General features: G+C 40.3%; 1 protein-coding gene and 1 pseudogene across 2 annotated transcripts in view; both read left to right on the top strand.

Moving 5' to 3' along the window:
* AKR1D1 (aldo-keto reductase family 1 member D1) overlaps positions 1-17,005 on the top strand; it is a 98,151-nt gene that overhangs the window by 65,952 nt on the left and 15,194 nt on the right. For both annotated transcript variants that reach the window (XM_070071342.1, XM_051849851.2), the window contains exons 3-7: positions 3,051-3,167; positions 6,854-6,931; positions 11,135-11,257; positions 13,774-13,883; positions 15,400-15,565. In XM_070071342.1, coding sequence (XP_069927443.1) covers positions 3,051-3,167; positions 6,854-6,931; positions 11,135-11,257; positions 13,774-13,883; positions 15,400-15,565 — 594 coding nt within the window. The remainder of the gene's footprint in view (positions 1-3,050; positions 3,168-6,853; positions 6,932-11,134; positions 11,258-13,773; positions 13,884-15,399; positions 15,566-17,005) is intronic.
* LOC100343644 (small ribosomal subunit protein eS26 pseudogene) lies at positions 8,185-8,662 on the top strand (annotated as a pseudogene).

Raw genomic sequence — 17,005 nt, forward strand, 5'->3', positions numbered from 1 at the left:
ATTTCTTCTTCCTCTTCCTCCTCATCCTCCCCCTCCTCCTCCTCCCCTCCCTCCTCCTCTTCCTTCTCCTCCTCCTCTTCCTTCTCCTCCTCCTCTTCCTCTTTTTCCTCCTCCTGCCCCTCATCCTCCCCTCCCTCCTCCTCTTCCTTCTCCTCCTCCTCTTCCTTCTCCTCCTCTTCCTCTTCCTCCTCCTCTTCCTCTTCCTCCTCCTCTTCCTCTTCCTCCTCCTCTTCTCCCTCTTCCTCCTCCCCCTCCTCGTCTTCCTCTCCTTCCCCTCTTCCTCCCCCTCCTCCTCCTCTTCCTCCTCTTCCTCCTCTTCCTCCTCTTCCTCCTCCTCTTCCTCCTCCTCCTCTTCCTCCTCCTCCTCTTCCTCCTCCTCCTCTTCCTCCTCCTCCTATTCCTCCTCCTCCCCCTCCTTCTCCTCCTCCCCCCCCTCTTTATTAGCATAGAGTTCTTTTTAGTATTTTCCTTATGATCCTTTATATTTCAGTGGTATTGGTTGTAATATCTTCTTTTTCATCTCTAATTTTATTAATTTGAGTTTTGTCTCTTTTTTCTTTGTTAGTCTGGCTGGGGATTTACCTACTTATCTTCTCAAGAAAACCCTTTTTTGTTTTGTTGAACTTTTTATTTATTTCAATTTCATCTATTTCTGCTGTGATACTTGCCTCCTGCTGATTTGGAGTTTCATTTGTTCTTGTTTTTCTAAGTGTTCAGGATGCATCATTAGATCTTTAATTTTAAACATTTCTTTTTTCTTTTTATTTTATTTATTTGAGAGGTAGAATTACAGACAGTGAGAGGGAGAGAGAGAGAGAGAGAGGTCTTCCATCCACTGGTTCACTCCCTGATTGGCCACAACAGCCGGAGCTGAGCTGATCCAAAGCCAGGAGCCAGCAGCTTCCCCTGGGTCTCCCACAGTTGTAGGATGCAGGGATCTGTCCTTTGCCCCGCACGATGCCCTGACTCTGACTATGGTGCTGCTAAGAGCAGAAAAGAGGCACACTGTGCAGCTTTTCCCTGCTGAGTAAGGTGCTCTGCATGGGTGGAGAAGGGGAGAAAAGGAAAGCAGTACAGCTTCCTTGCTCCAAGCCCGGAAGTTGCTCAGACCCCAGTCAGCTCTGCAGGCTGAAGTGAAAGTCAGTGGGTGGCTGGGGAATTTCTTCTTTCCTAAAACTGCAAGCGGCAGGGCATGTGGCAATGACTTCCTACCTTGGCTTGGGAAGGTGGTGGCTCACAGCTGGCAGCTGACGGTACCACATGGCTGGCAGCAGCAGTGTCTGTCTCTCTCTTCTTGTCCTGGAGTCTTTTTTTTTTTTTTTTTGCTTCACCAAAATTTTCATCAGTCAGATCCCTGTAAACATAGTCCTTCCTTTATTCTTTTTATATCCCAGAGCAGCTTAAGTGTGGCTATACCCTATTCAGCCATCTTGGATCCATCATTTTTTTTTTAAGATTTATTTTATTTGAAAGGCAGAGTTATACAGGGGGAGAGAGAGAGAGAGAGAGAGAGAGAGAGAGAGAGATATCTTCCATCCACTGGTTCACTCCCCAAATGGCTAAACAGGACTGAGCCAGACCAAAGCCAGAAGCCAGGAGCCAGGAGATTCCTCCTGGTCTCCCAATTGAGTGCAGGTACCAAACATTGGAGCCATCCTTCATTGCTTTCTCAGGCACATTAGCAGGGAGCTGGATCAAAAGTGGAGCAGCTGGGTCTTGTACAGGCATCCATATGGATGCGGTGCTGCAGGCAGTGGCTTAACCTGCTATGCCACAATGCTGACCCCAGAAGCTTAGGTTTGTTTTACTACAACTTGTACATAGCTGTAGGACAGGGCACATTCCTTACTTCCAAGGTTTCTGTAGGGAGAATTAGAGGTTCAAAGGCTGGCAGAACTTTCAACTTTATTTGGACATCATCTGAGTGTGGGGGACAAGGATCACATCTCATGACAGGAATTTTGTGTGTTCTTCATTGCATGTTATTCATCATGGAACTGACATTAACAAAGTTCCCAACAGTGTAACAATGAAAATTATTCTGTTCACATTTTGCTTAACATTGCAAAGTTTTTGTTACGTTATTAGACTAAGTGGATGTTTAGGGTAAATTAGAAGAATGAATCTAATAGTTGAAGTTCTTACTTGTATTTTATTTTCTTGAATATTTTTTCCTTGGCTATTCGTTTAAGAAACAATGGAAATCATTGCACTTTGGTCAGAAAACTAATAAATGTATCTTATGGAAAATAAGAGTTTGCACTTAGATAGAATGATAACAGCAACATCAAATAGGCCACATTGATAACAAAAAACATTTTCCACTGCTGTCTCCACATTGAGTTTCTCTTCACTGTGCTTTTAGAGGAAGAAGGATTAGTCTGGGTATCCCATGGCACCATACATTTTATACATCTAAGGCTCACCTATTTCAGGATGAAAACCAAGCCTTAATATTCATTATGTAACACTATGGTAATAAAGCAGATTCAAAATATAAACTAACAGAATTGCCTGGAGTCTGAGAAGAAGCAAATGAGAACAAAAGAGCAGGAAAAGGAACTTAAATGTATGCAATAATTTAACATTTCACCACTCTTCTGTACCCCTGTTCTAAGGTGAAGGATTCCTTGAAACTACACATAACCATATCCTTTGCAAATTTGTAACATGTATTTTGTCATAGTGGCAGGAAAATGAGGTGACAGGCTAGGTCAGGATATCTGCTAGATGCATGTTCCCTAGTTTCATAAGAGGAAAAATGAACATGCTAAGGGCCAACTAGGAAATTATCATGGGTCAGGGGAAGACTTTGTCCTTGAGTTGTGCATTCTGTGGTCAAGTAGATATTGATATCTCTTGTACTATATTTGGGTAGTTTTACTTGGATATCAAGAATCTTTATCAACTCCTTTGATATTCAAATGATGCTGCAGCATAAGCATACTTTTGTGAAATGAGTGAATAAGATGTAGATTAATGCTTTACAAAGAAAAAGAGCTGTAATATTGTATATAAATAAGCTAATTCTCCCCCTTTGATTCTTTCAGCTGTGGGCTACACACCAAGACCCAGCGATGGTGCAGCCAACCCTGGAGAGGACACTCAGTATCCTCAAGCTTGATTATGTGGACCTTTACATCATTGAAATACCCATGGCCTTCAAAGTAAGTTCAGATGCTTACAAATAGGTCTCTGTAACCCAGTGACTATGAGCCAACAGCTATAGGCAAGAAGCTTGTTAGCATCCCTGAATGTGACTCAGTTTTGTTAGTATGGTTCAGAGCCTGAAAAATGCCAAAAAAGATTATGTTAGCAGACTTAGCTCTGGACCCCAAGTTTCTTGATTCTAAATTCAGTGTGGTTTCTTTTCTAAAAAAATTTAATTAAGTTATGCAAGTTTCATGTATTTCATATACACAGATTTGGGAATGAAGTGACACTCCCCACCCTCCCTCCCACCCATGCTCCAACCCTCCCTCCTCATTCCTCACATATTCCCATTCTTAATTTTTACAAAGATCTATTTTCAGTTTACTTAATCATTGTAGTTAACCCTACACTAAGTAAAAGAGTTCAACAAATATATTAACAAAAAGACGTACTGTTCCTCAATGGAAGAGACAGGAGCTGTAAACAATCATCGAATCTCAGAATGTCTATTTCACTCCAGCATATTACATTTCAGGTACTCTATTGCCTTGGATCAAGGAAAATATATGATATCTGTCTTTTTGGGACTGGCTTATTTCACTAAGTAAAATGGTTTCCAATTGTGTCCATCTTGTTGCAAAAGATAGTATTTAATTTTTTTACAACTGAGTAGTACTCCATAGTGTATTCGTAGCATAATTTCTTTATCCAGTCAACAATTGATAGAAATCTAGGTTGATTCCATATCTTAGCTATTGTGGATTGTACTGCAATGAGCATAGGGGTACAGATAATTTTCCTATGCTGATTTCTTTTGGTTTTAGTAAATTCCCAGGAGTGGGATTGCTGGATCAAATGGCAGGTCTACATTCAGATTTCTGAGATGTTTCCTTACTGTCTTCTACAGTGGCTACACAAGTTTACATTCCCACCCACAGTGGACCAGGGTACATTTTTCCCCACATCCTTGCCACCATTTGTCATTTGTTGATTTCTATATGAGAGTCATTCTAACTGGAGTGAGGTGAAACCACATTGTTGTTTTGATTTGCCTTCCCCTGATGGCTAGTGCTCCTTAGCATCCATTTTCTCAAGTGGCTGTTGGCCATTTGAATTTCCCCTCTTGAAAAATGCCTTTTGAAGTTCTTTGCCCATTTCTTACCTAGACTGTTTCTTTTGTTGACTTTCTTGAGCTCTTTATAGATTCTGGATGTTAACCCTCTATCAGTTGTGTAGTTTGCAAATATTTTCTCCCATTCTATCAGCTGGCTCTTTGTTGAATGTTGCTTTTGCATTTCATAGAAATATAGATTTGAAGACTTCACAATGGCCTTAATAACCACAAGCTTTTGTTAGATAGTGGTTTCACAGATAAGACAACATCCCTTAAAATCTTTACATGCTTTCAGTAAATTCGCATTCAGTCTGCTTCATGAATGATAAAAACTAGAAATCTTACATGGTCCCATTTTTTACATCTATTCCTTGGCCTATGGATTTTTGTCTCTTCATATAGTACCTGCTGGTTTTGCCCATCTGCACAGGCCTCAGCTTAGTGGCATCCCTTTTGGTCTCATTTGAAATAATACAAAACAAGCAGGCACAGGTAATGTTCTCCTTGCACCCATGTTGCATCCCCTTGGATGGTGCACCTATGTCGGGCAGAGCATCTGTGGCCTACAATCTTGCCTTCAGATGGAACTTGAGAACTATTATTCACCTAATATCCAATCACAAATCAACTTCAGTGTGTACTGACTACTTAGGCAGGTTCACTGTGCAATGGTTATTTAAATATCCTACTTCATCTTGGGCTGTAGTTTCTACCACTTGCATGAATCCAGAGAGATAGAATGCTCACATGACAAGTTAAGTGAACAACTTAATAAGTACAGGCAGGCAGCAAGGGACAACAGAAGCCCAGGATTCATGCAAGCGACTTCGCAGGCTCAGGAAAGTGCCCAAGGTGAATGGAGTCTCATCTGTGCATATACATTGGATGCAGATGAGGAATTCCAAGGAAACCCATTATGGATTTTAGTTTGTTGGTTTGTTTATCTCTAGGGTATACAGGGGATATAGGGTATATCCCTAGGGTATATATAGAACATCCTGTTTGGGGAGGGACAAGAAAAGACGTGGGGCTATTCTAAATATTTCTGTTTATCTTAAAATGTTGCATCCCCAGTACACTCTGCAATCACTCTTGAGAACTACAGGTATGAAAGGGAGAAGAGCCATCCAGGGACTTGTCCAGCACCAATCTTTCATTTCCCACTAGGCCGTTTACAATCCTGCCTTGGATGACACTGATTTTTCTAACTCTGCAAAGCTCAGATCTCACTTTTTACTTTCTTACAGTGCATCCCAAAGCATACAGAACCCATTTTAGCAAAGCATCATCTGATCTCTCATCTGACAAGTCCAGTAGCAATAAATACATTTATCTTTCTTACACTATCTGACTAAAGGCTACAAAATTGGTCAACTAACCCAGTGTTTTTCTACTAATATGCTAAAGCCGCAGCCTTAGCAAGTTCATTGTCTGAGTCTTAGGACACAACAGGGCAATAATTTATGTCATGTTATTGTATAGCAGAAATAGCCACATCTCGGCTCGAGACAGAAACATCCTCACTGATCACAATCCTTAGCCACTTCTGCATTTTTAGGTACATTATTTGCAATACTTGAAGACATCTGAATTAGTCATAACTCTGATTATAAATGACAGAGGTCAAAATGAAATTGGCTTTAGTTAAACAGGGGCATGAAGAAATCTGAGGAGTGTCTAATTCAGGTACAGCTTGATCCCAAAGTGCAAACTATGTCTGTATTTCTGGCCCTTTCTCTGTTTCTGTCTTCTGGTTGGCTTCTCAGAACTTCTTGTTTGTGGATTGCAAAATGACTGTCAACACACTAAGCCTAAATTCTTAGTACAAGTGAGAATTCATAGAAAGAGAGAACATACAGGTGAGCTCCAGGCCAAAGCCAGGAGCCAGGAACTCTGGTCTCCCACAGTGTAGCAGCTACCCAAGTGCTTGGCCATCCTCTGATGCCTTCTCATTTGTATTAGCAGGTTTGCTGGGTTGGATTCAGAGTAGCCACAACTCCAATATGGATGCCAGCACCACAAGTAGTGGCTCAACCTTGCATACTATAACAGCAGCCCCCTCCATTTCCATTATTTAGTTCCCAGATGTCCTGTGACCTGTGCAACAACTCTTCCAGGGTGAAAGGGGGATGGAATGCAGTGAATTAAGACAAGAGATTATGGAAAAATGAGGGGCCGAGGAAGCTTCTCCCTGAGCAGAGAAGGAACGTCTCTTTGTCTCTCCTGGCAGCTTTTATTCCCTCCAGAACATTCAGTCTTGCTGCATCAACAAAAGTCTGTTTGCTCACATCAGCACAGTTTTGTTTATTGGCAGTATGCTTCAGGCTATCTCTCCCAAGGCAGAGGAGAACATCTAGTGTGATAAACAGACCCTTGTCCATTATCCTGGAACAAGACTTCCAAGGCTTTCAAGGTGGGAGCCTTCCCACAATCTAAGGCCCAAGAGAACAGATCCCATCATCCTCAGCCTTCCAAGGGACGCAGCCATGATGTTCCTGTCTCTCTTCTGAGGAGATTGCTGAGATGGCACCCACATGGTCCCTGGCAAAGATATAAATGAAATAATTACACTGTTCTGTTTTGCAGCCTGGAGATGAAATCTATCCCAGAGATGAGAATGGCAAGTGGTTATACCACAAGACAAATCTATGTGCCACATGGGAGGTAAGTTCAAGTGGGCTTTTATTTTAGAACAGTTTATTGTAAACAGTGATCTGGTTGATGTTGTCAAATTTATACTAACAGGGCATGTGTTTCAAACAATATGTACAGATGCATGAAATCTCTACTTCCTGGAGCTGAATAATTCTTACTTTTGTTTTACTGGAAGACAAAAATTACAAGGAAAAGGAGGAGGAGGGTGTGAAATGCAAAAGAAAATGTAGAAATATGTTTTAAGATCAATTTTTTAAATTGAATTTTAAAGAGCCAATAACCAGATGTCTAAAAGAAAACCTTTAAAACAAGAGGATGTATGAGTGACTTGGAATAATTCTGGATCCAGTTCTGAGCCAACTGCTGACTCCTCTCCAAGATCACAGAGTGGAAACTGTGGGAAAACAAGGAGAAACTTATGGATTCATAGTGGGGAGGGAAGTTTGGAAGCTTGTGAGGTAGTTTTACAGCTTTGACCTGGAATAGGAGGCAACCCAAGGAGCAGTAAAGGACATTCGTCATAAGTATGGGAGAGGAGCTACTGAAGCTCTTTCTCCACTTCGTTCTCCCCTGCCATAGCCCGGGGGCAAGTATTGCCTGCTCCAAACACAGGTACAGACTGAGGACTCACGGTGAGAAGTCTTCAGAAATCACATCAGAGCAGCAGTGTTCCAGCGATTCGGGAAGCTGAGAAAAACACAAGTCACTGACCTCAGTCATTTGTTTCCAGTCACTCCCATTCCACATTCCAGAGCCTGGGAAGTCACACTGTGATGAATATCTCTTATTTACTCCCCCTGTGGGTAACAGTTGACGACTTATCTGTGTAAAGAAGTGGATTTTCAGGTGCTGGGCTCTACACCCAGGAGACCACGTGCTCACTTCTGACCTCAGTGTTGCTGATCGGTCTGCCTGGAAGGAACTACCTGGTAAGGTAGCAGTATCCCCAGGAGAAGATAGGTCCACAGTCAAAAATGACAGGGCAGCTCTAAGATTGCAGATTTAAACTCAGTGACACCAACAATCACAGAAAATGTAAATTTGTCTAAGTACCCCAATTAAAAGGCAGAGGTTGTCAGAATAGATAAAAACCATATTTCACTACATATTATATATTATTAGCTCATTTTAAATAAAAAGAATCAAACAAGATAAAAGGAAAATGTTTTCCTAAAAGGAGAGAAAAATGTATTAATCTAACAGTGATCTAACAGTGATCTAAACAAAGCTGGGGTGACTATTTTAATATCAACAAAGATTTCAGGATCCTCTTTCAGGTCCTTGGTTCCGAGATGACAAAGAAAAAAAGGAACAACGGCCGTGCGAAAAAGGGCCGCGGCCACGTGCAGCCTATTCGCTGCACTAACTGTGCTAGCTGCGTGCCCAAGGACAAGGCCATTAAGAAGTTCGTAATCCGCAACGTAGTGGAGGCCGCCGCCGTCAGGGACATATCCGAAGCGAGCGTTTTCGATGCCCGTGTGCTTCCCAAGCTGTGTGTGAAGCTGCACTATTGTGTGAGCTGCGCCATTCACAGCAAGGTGGTCAGAAATCGATCTCGTGAAGCCCGCAAGGACCGGACGCCACCTCCGCGATTTAGACCTGCTGGTGCTGCCCCACGGCCTCCACCAAAGCCCATGTAAGGAGTGTAATCTTTAAGGGCTGAAGAAAAGTTATCCTCTGGAAAAATAAAGTGGAATCTATGGTTAAAAAAAAAAAAAAAAAAGATTTCAGAGCATATAGAGCAAATCTCAAGGAATTTTAAATTTTTCTAATTATGCAAAGTATTCTCTCTGATACAATTGGAATATAATTTGAAATCAGTAATAAAAGGTTGTTTTATAAATCACGAAATATTTAAATAGCAAGAAGTATACATGTAACTCATAAGATGAAAAAGAAATGAAATGTATTTTATCTGTAATCCATATATTATCAACACACTTTGAAGTTCAATTTTAGCAGAAAAATATTAAATATTTAGAGGTTGATAAAATCTGTATGAGCTATACAGTAAAAACATCATATTACTGAGATAAGCCAAAGATCCAAATGAATGGATAGATATACCATGTCCCTTAATCTGATTAACAAAGTCAGTCTTGATAAATTTATCTATAGAGTTAATGTAATCCTAGTCAAAATCCCAACGAAAATGGAAATCTAATTCTAAATACAGAAATGCACATAGCTTATAATGGTCAAAGCAAGTTTGAAAAAGACAGAAGTTTGGAACACTTATACTAGTTTTGAGAATTGGTGCACAACTATAGCAATCATGATATGCCATAGAAGTATATAGATGGATGTCTAGATCAATGGAATACAATAGAGAGGTCAAATATGTGGTCATAAATATTTGTGGTCAGTTGAATTTTAGCAGAAGTGCCAAGGTAATGTAGAGGGGAGGGAGAATCTTTCCAAGCTCACACCAGGTTGTAAGAACTGATTGTACAGTTCTCTTTATAATTCACACTCAGTGATATCATATTATTAGCTGAGTGTGAGTGGTTGTACTATAGACATTTTGGCACAGAAAGACCCACATTGAAATCCCTAGAAATGATAATCTAAGTTAGAAGAGCAAACATCTGGCCAGCGCTGTGGCTCACTTGGCTAATCCTCCACCTGCAGTGTTGGCACCCTGGGTTCTAGTCCCGGTTGGGGCTCCGGATTCTGTCCCGGTTGCCCCTCTTCCAGTCCAGCTCTCTGCTGTGGCCCAGGAAGGTAGTGGAGGATGGCCCAGGTGCTTGGGCCCTGCACCGCATGGGAGACCAGGAAGAAGTGCCCTGGCTTCTGGCTTGGGATTGGTGCAATGTGCCGGCCGTAGCAGCCATTTGGGGGATGAACCAATGGAAGGAAAACCTTTATCTCTGTCTCTCACTCACTAACTCTGCCTATCAAAAAAAAAAAAAAAAAAAAAAAAAAAAAAAAAAAAAGCAAAATTCTAAGAGTTGCTCCCAAATTTGTGTAAAGTAAAAGTCATCAAATTGAACTAATAAAGTATTACCTATAAAAATATTTAATTCAAATAACAAGAGGAAAGTTACCCATAATAAAGTATACTTAGATTCTATGTGCCATTAACATCACAGATTTTAGGGGTAGATCAAGGTGTGTGAACATGGTAAATTCCTACCCGTATTAGTCAATATATACTGAAGTATAAATAGTGTATATAAATGTGTATATATATATACATATATATTTTATATTCACACACACACAAACCTTTTGAAAATAACAAAAAAGTTAAAAAGGAACATTAAAAAAGTAGGATACAGCTCTGGCCATTGCAGCCATTTGGGGAGTGAATCAGTGGATGGAAGATATCTCTCTCTGCCTCTGCCTCTGCCTCTCTCTAGCTCTGCCTTTCAAATAAATAAATAAATCTTTTTTAGAAAAAGTGGAATAAACTGAAATGGAAATGAAGATGACAGAAACAGGGGTATAAGCATTTAGCCCTGCTGTTAAGATGCCCATGCCCCAAATGATATTACCTGGGCTCAGCTGCCAGCTCTAGCTTCCAATTTCAGTTTCCACCAATGCTGAACATAGGAGCCCCTGGTAATGGCTCAGGTAATTGAGTTTTACCACCCAAGTAGGAAACCTGGGTAGCATTCCTGGGTCCTGACTCTGGTCACAGCCTAGCCTTGGTTCTTTCAGGCATCTAGGGAGTAAACCAGTGGCAGAACTCATTCATAATTTGTCTGTCTCTCTGCCATTCAAGTAAGAAAATTTATTTTTATTATTCATGTTTATATAACTATGTGACTATATATTTTCCCTTTGGAATAAAGGAAAACATTGATAAATCTAGCATTATAAAGATAGATATCTGACATTTTTTCACTTACAAAGAAGTTAATGTTGTATATTATATATATCTGTGCTTATTATATATACAAACATACTTGTGAAAGAGAACAGACAGAAAAAGACAGTTTTGCATCTGAATAGAACAGTGTATGTTTTTCACACACACTGAAACATTTATAAAAGCTGATCGATTACTATGCTATAAATAAAGCTTAACAAATTTCAAGAAATAGGATTTTATTGATGTACTGAAATAAATTGCAAAAATATAAGGGGACAGTATGAGATGCAGTATTTCACAAATTCATTCCATCATGAAATGCTGCCTCTCCCCACCCCTAAACATTTAATTTGGCTTCCTGTGAGGCCTCTTTCTTGACCTGTTGTCTCTTATAGGCTTTGGAAGCTTGCAAAGACGCTGGCCTGGTGAAATCCCTCGGGGTGTCCAACTTTAACCGCAGGCAGCTGGAGCTCCTCCTGAACAAACCAGGACTCAAGCACAAGCCCGTCTGCAACCAGGTACAGCTTCAGTTTCTACCGCGGGTGGAGGGGACCCAGGGCAGCGTTTACTAAGAGAGCAGGCTTGGACCAGGGGTCAGGAGGTCTTGTGGCTCCACAACAACCTCATCACAGGACTCTGGGGACACCTTTTGACCTCTCTCAATTTATGTCACCTAACAAAAAAGTTTTGAAAGTTCAAATCACACAAAAAGAACCAAAAACTTTTTGAAGAAGAAAACTTAATGAGAGGGAATGAGACCTGCCAAATATTGCAACATAACATAGAATGTTTAAAATAGTGCAAAGCTGGTCTAGGAAATGATATACAAGTAAGTGGAGATCAACAAGCACCTTAGAAACAGACTCCAATGTAATAAAACTTAATATAAAATAAAGTAATACAAACTGATGGCACAGAGATTTTTTTTTAGTAACTAGTATGAGGAAAATGAGTATATTTAGAAACAAATGTAGATAGTTACCTCATATCACACTTGGAAGTTTATGTCCCTTCTGATAAGTAGTTAAATAAGATAGTGATTTTAATACAAGAAAAGAGTGTTAGCTTCTAGAGTGATAAAAACCATAGAAAGATCACAAAAACAATAGTATAGTTTAATAGTATAAACATCTAGAAAGAATTAAAGAGCAAAGAAAAGTAAATAATAACATTTTCAGAAATTTAATAGAAAAGGGGTTTTACATTCTTATGAATTAAAAACCTAATTAAAATCAGTGGAAATAATCAATAAAAACATTAATACTCAACAAAACAATGTACAAAGGAAATGAAGAGAAATTCGTGAAAGACAGAATTCACAAAACTAGCCAATGTGAAGGTACTTCAGAAGTTCATGGAAAACGCCTATTATGAAAAAATCATGCATGGATTTCATGATTTTTTTTGCAGAAAAATAAACTTACCTTTAATTCTATTTTTCCACCTACTTTTTAAAGGGTCTTGATATATGAAAAATACTTAGCTCACTGTTTATTACTGAATTGTAAATTTAAGTGTGATTCTGCATTGCATATTAAATTAGCATAGTTTATGTTTTATATTTACTATAATGCTGCATATAAGCAAGTGATGTTGTGCCAGTGAATGCAAATTGACTCAGTCTGACTGGAAAGCAATGTGGCAATACCTATCAACAGTCTTAACAAAGCTCACAGGCTTTCGTTTTTAGGAGTCTATTTTAATTAAAGTATCTCAGTTCACCCCCATGGATTTAGGTATGTGTTTATCACAGCATTGTTTATAAGGGGGAAAAATGGAAATATTTGAAAAATTAGGGGAATGTTAAACATATAAAAACAGCAGATATTCCTGAATCATTTTGGAAAAAAAAAAAAAAAGAAAAATGAACGTGCTATTAAGGAGAAAGACCTAGATCCAAAATGTAAAATATAGTATGGGGTGAATATGTTGTTATTAAAGTGGATTTGGAAGCTGGTGTTGTGGTATAGTAGATTAAGCCACCACCTGTGATGCTGACATTCCCTATAGGTGCCAGTTCAATCCCACTCCCTGCTAATGCACCTGGGAAAGCAGCAGAAGATGGCCCAAGTACTTGGGCCCCTGCACTCATGTGGGAGAACCAAATGAAGCTCCAGGCTCCTGACTTCGCCCTAGTTCGGAACTGGCTGCTGTGGCCATTTGGGGTAGTGAACCAGCAGATGAAAGATCTATTTATTTTTCTTTCTCTTTTTTTTTTTAAGATTTATTTTATAGCCAGTGCCGCGGCTCACTTGGCTAATCCTCTGCCTGTGGCACCAGCACCCCAGGTTCTAGTCCCGATTGGGGCACTGGATTCTGTCCCAGTTGCTCCTCTAACATTCCAGCTCTCTGCTGTGGCCCGGGAGGGCAGTGGAAGATGGCCCAAGTACTTGGGCCCTGCACCTGCATGGGAGACCAGGAGGAAGCACCTGGCTCCTGGCTTCAGATCGGCGCAGTACACCAGCCGTAGTAACCATTTGGGGGTTGAACCAACACAAGGAAGACCTTTCTCTCTGTCTCTCTCTCTAACTCTGCCTGTCAAAAAAAAAAAAAAAAAAAAAAAAAAAAAAAAAGGTTTATTTTAAAAATCAGAGTTAGAGAAAGGGACAGAGAGAGAGGTCTTCCATCCTGCTGAAGGCAGGAGCCAGGAGATTCTTCTGGGACTCCCACGTGGGTACAGGGACCACAGCACTTGGGCCATCCTATGCTGCTTTCGCAGGTGCATTAGCAGGGAACTGGATAGGAAGTGGAGCAGCCAGCACTCAAACCTGCACCCATCAGGGATGCCAGTGCTGCAGGCAGCAGCTTAACCTGCTATGCTACAGCACCAGCCCCCTCTCTTTTTCTCACTCACTCTCTCTCTCTCTCTCTGTAACTCTGCCTTTTAAAGAAATAATAAAATTAATATTTTTCAAATAGTGGATTTTTTTAAAAGTAGATTTTACTGACGAACTTTTAAAAACATTACGTAAAATGCATTTGATTACAAGAAGCTAATTTTGCGCTGCCTCTGTTTTCCATTGCAACCATGTAGGTTGAATGCCATCCATATTTCACCCAGCCAAAACTCCTGAAATTTTGCCAACAACATGACATTGTTATTGTTGCATATAGTCCCTTGGGGACCGCTAGGAATCCAGACTGGTAAGTAATGCTGCATGTCTCTTCAGGAAGTAAGTCCTTAAGTGTACAGAATGAAACTAATGTCAATTATTTTATTGGAATCATTCCATTTGGCCATGTTATCTTAATCTATTATGTCCCATTGTCCTAAACAGTCCACCTGTAAAGAGTTATTGAGCAATAAATATACCTCTTCTGGTAACTTTGAAATAGCTAATATGTCACTGAAATATTAACACAATTGAAAGCCTGAGACTTTATGAGTTTAAAAAGTAACGATCTCTTCAAGGCATTGTCTTACATATGTTAGAGCTAATAACACCCATCTCCATGCAATGTGCAAGAATTGATTATCTGGCCGGCGCCGCAGCTCACTAGGCTAATCCTCCGCCTTGTGGCGCCGGCACACCGGGTTCTAGTCCCGGTCGGGGTGCCGGATTCTGTCCTGGTTGCCCCTCTTCCAGTCCAGCTCTCTGCTGTGGCCCGGGAGTGCAGTGGAGGATGGCCCAGTGCTTGGGCCCAGCACCCACATGGGAGACCAGGAGGAAGCACCTGGTGCAGTGCGCCGGCTGTAGCAGCCATTTGGGGGGGTGAACCAATGGAAGGAAGACCTTTCTCTCTGTCTCTCTCTCTCACTGTCCACTCTGCTTGTCAAAAAAAAAAAAAAGAATTGAATATCTAACATCTATGGAATTATAAGTGCCTGGTATATTGAAAAGGCCCAATAAATATTCATTCAGTTGTTATTTGGCAGAGTTTTTATAGTCACATTATGAAATACTTGAATTTTTTGTTCTTTTTATTGAATGTTGACACTCTTTAAAGATTTGTTTATTTGAGAGATAGAGTAGCAGACAGAGGGAGAGACAGAGAGAGGTCTCCATCTGCTGGTTCACTTACCAAATGAACAAAACAGCCAGAGCTGTGCTGATCTGAAGCCAGGACCCAAGAGCTTCTTCTGGGTCTCCCAAGTGGGTACAGGGGCCCAAGCACTTGGGCCATTATCCACTGCTTTTCCACGCCATATACTGTATGAGCTGTATGAGAAGAGGAGCAGCCAAGACACTAACTGGTGTCCACGTGGGATGCCAGTGCCACAGGCAGAGGCTTAGCCTACTACACCACAGTGTTGCTCCCCAGTGTTGACACTTCTACTGTGATGTGTTCCACTAATTTAAGTAGAAATGTATCCATTCCAAGACAATTCTGATTGTCATTCTGTTCTTCCACTTCAGTCTTTTTGCCTTTCCCTATGTGTCATCTTTAGCTGTCTCTCTAAGACTCATCAGAACACTATTATTACTTACCCTCCGGAAGAGGCATCTTCATAAACTTTCTTCCTTGATCTTCTCATACAAAGAGCAACTCTTCATTCAAGGGATTCTGTCACTTAGAGAAACTGATTACAAGTGACCTGCAGTGTCCTGGTGGGTCACCAGATAAAGAGGAGACAGGTAACAGAGGAGGAGGAGGTTTGGTTAACACTTGGTTGTCATCTCTCTGCCTAAATGTGATTTATGTCTTGATTTTTTGAAAGGGTGAATACATCTCTCCCGCCTTTGTTAAAGGACACACTGCTGAACTCACTGGGCAAAAAGTACAAGAAGACTGCAGCCCAAATTGTTTTGCGTTTCAACGTTCAGCGAGGGGTGGTTGTCATTCCTAAAAGCTTTAATCCTGAAAGGATCAAAGAGAACTTTCAGGTAAGAGGATTGCTTTTGGAAATGTGAAAATATGGGTACGTTTCTTGCCTTTGCTTTCAGAGCATGTCCTATTTGGCTCACTAAGCAATTTGTAATGCTGTGTTGCTTTATTTTATACAACTGCCCATATCTTTGTATAATTCCCAGTACTTCATGGAACATTCTCTAGGATTGACCATATGCTAGGGCATAAAGAGAGCCTCAACAAATTCAAAAAAATTGAAACTATGCCATGCATCTTCTCAGACCATAGCACAGTGAAACTCAAAATCAACAATCCAAGAATTTCTACACTATATGCAAACATATGGAGAATGGACAACATGATCCTGAATGAACAGTGGGTCATCGAAGAAATCAAAAGTGAAATCAAAAGATTTCTAGAAACAAATAAAAAAGATAACACAACCTATCAAAACCTGTGGGACACAGCAAAAGCAGTGCTAAGAAGAAAGTTTATAGCAATTGGTGCCTACATCAAGAAGCTGGAAAGGAACCAAGCAAATGAACTCTCCATGCACCTCAAGGATTTAGAAAAACAGCAGCAAATCAAGCTCAAATCCAGATGGAGGAAAGAAATACTAAAGATTAGAGAAGAAATAAACAGAATTGAAACAAACAAACAAACAAAAAAAACAATACAAAAGATCAACAAAACCAGGAGCTGGTTCTTTGAAAAAATAAACAAAATCAACACACCATTGGCCCAACTAACCAAAAAAAGGAGAGAGAAGACCCAAATCAGTAAAATAAAAAATAGTAATGGAAATGTAACAACAGACACAACAGAAATAAAAAGAATCATCAGAAACCACTACAAAGAGATGTATGCTAACAAATTGGGGAACCTGGGGGAAATGGATAGATTCCTGGACACATACAACCTTCCTAAACTGAGCCATGAAGATATAGAAAATCTAAACAGACCCATAACCATGGAAGAAATTGAATCAGTAATAAACGCACTGCCGAAAAAGAAGAGCCCAGGACCGGATGGCTTCACCACCAAATTCTACCAGACAGTTAAAGAACAACTAACCCCGGTTCTTCTCAAATTATTCAAAACAATTGAAAGGGAGGGAATCCTCCCAAATTCTTTCTATGAAGCCAGCATCACCTTAATTCCTAAGCCCGGAAAAGACACAACAGAGAAAGAAAACTTCAGACCTATCTCACTGATGAACATAGATGCAAAAATACTTAACAAAATTCTGGCAAACAGAATCCAACTGCACATCAGAAAGATCATTCACCCGAACCAAGTGGGATTTATCCCTGGTATGCAGGGATGGTTCAATATTCAAAAGTCAATCAATGTAATACATCACATTATCTCAATAAATGCAGAGAAAGCATTTGACAAAATACAACACCCTTTCATGATGAAAACCCTAAGCAAATTGGGGTTAGAAGGAACATTCTTCAACACAATTAAGGCAG

The sequence above is a fragment of the Oryctolagus cuniculus genome, chromosome 3 (assembly GCF_964237555.1).
Source record: "Oryctolagus cuniculus chromosome 3, mOryCun1.1, whole genome shotgun sequence".
NCBI lineage: Eukaryota > Metazoa > Chordata > Mammalia > Lagomorpha > Leporidae > Oryctolagus > Oryctolagus cuniculus.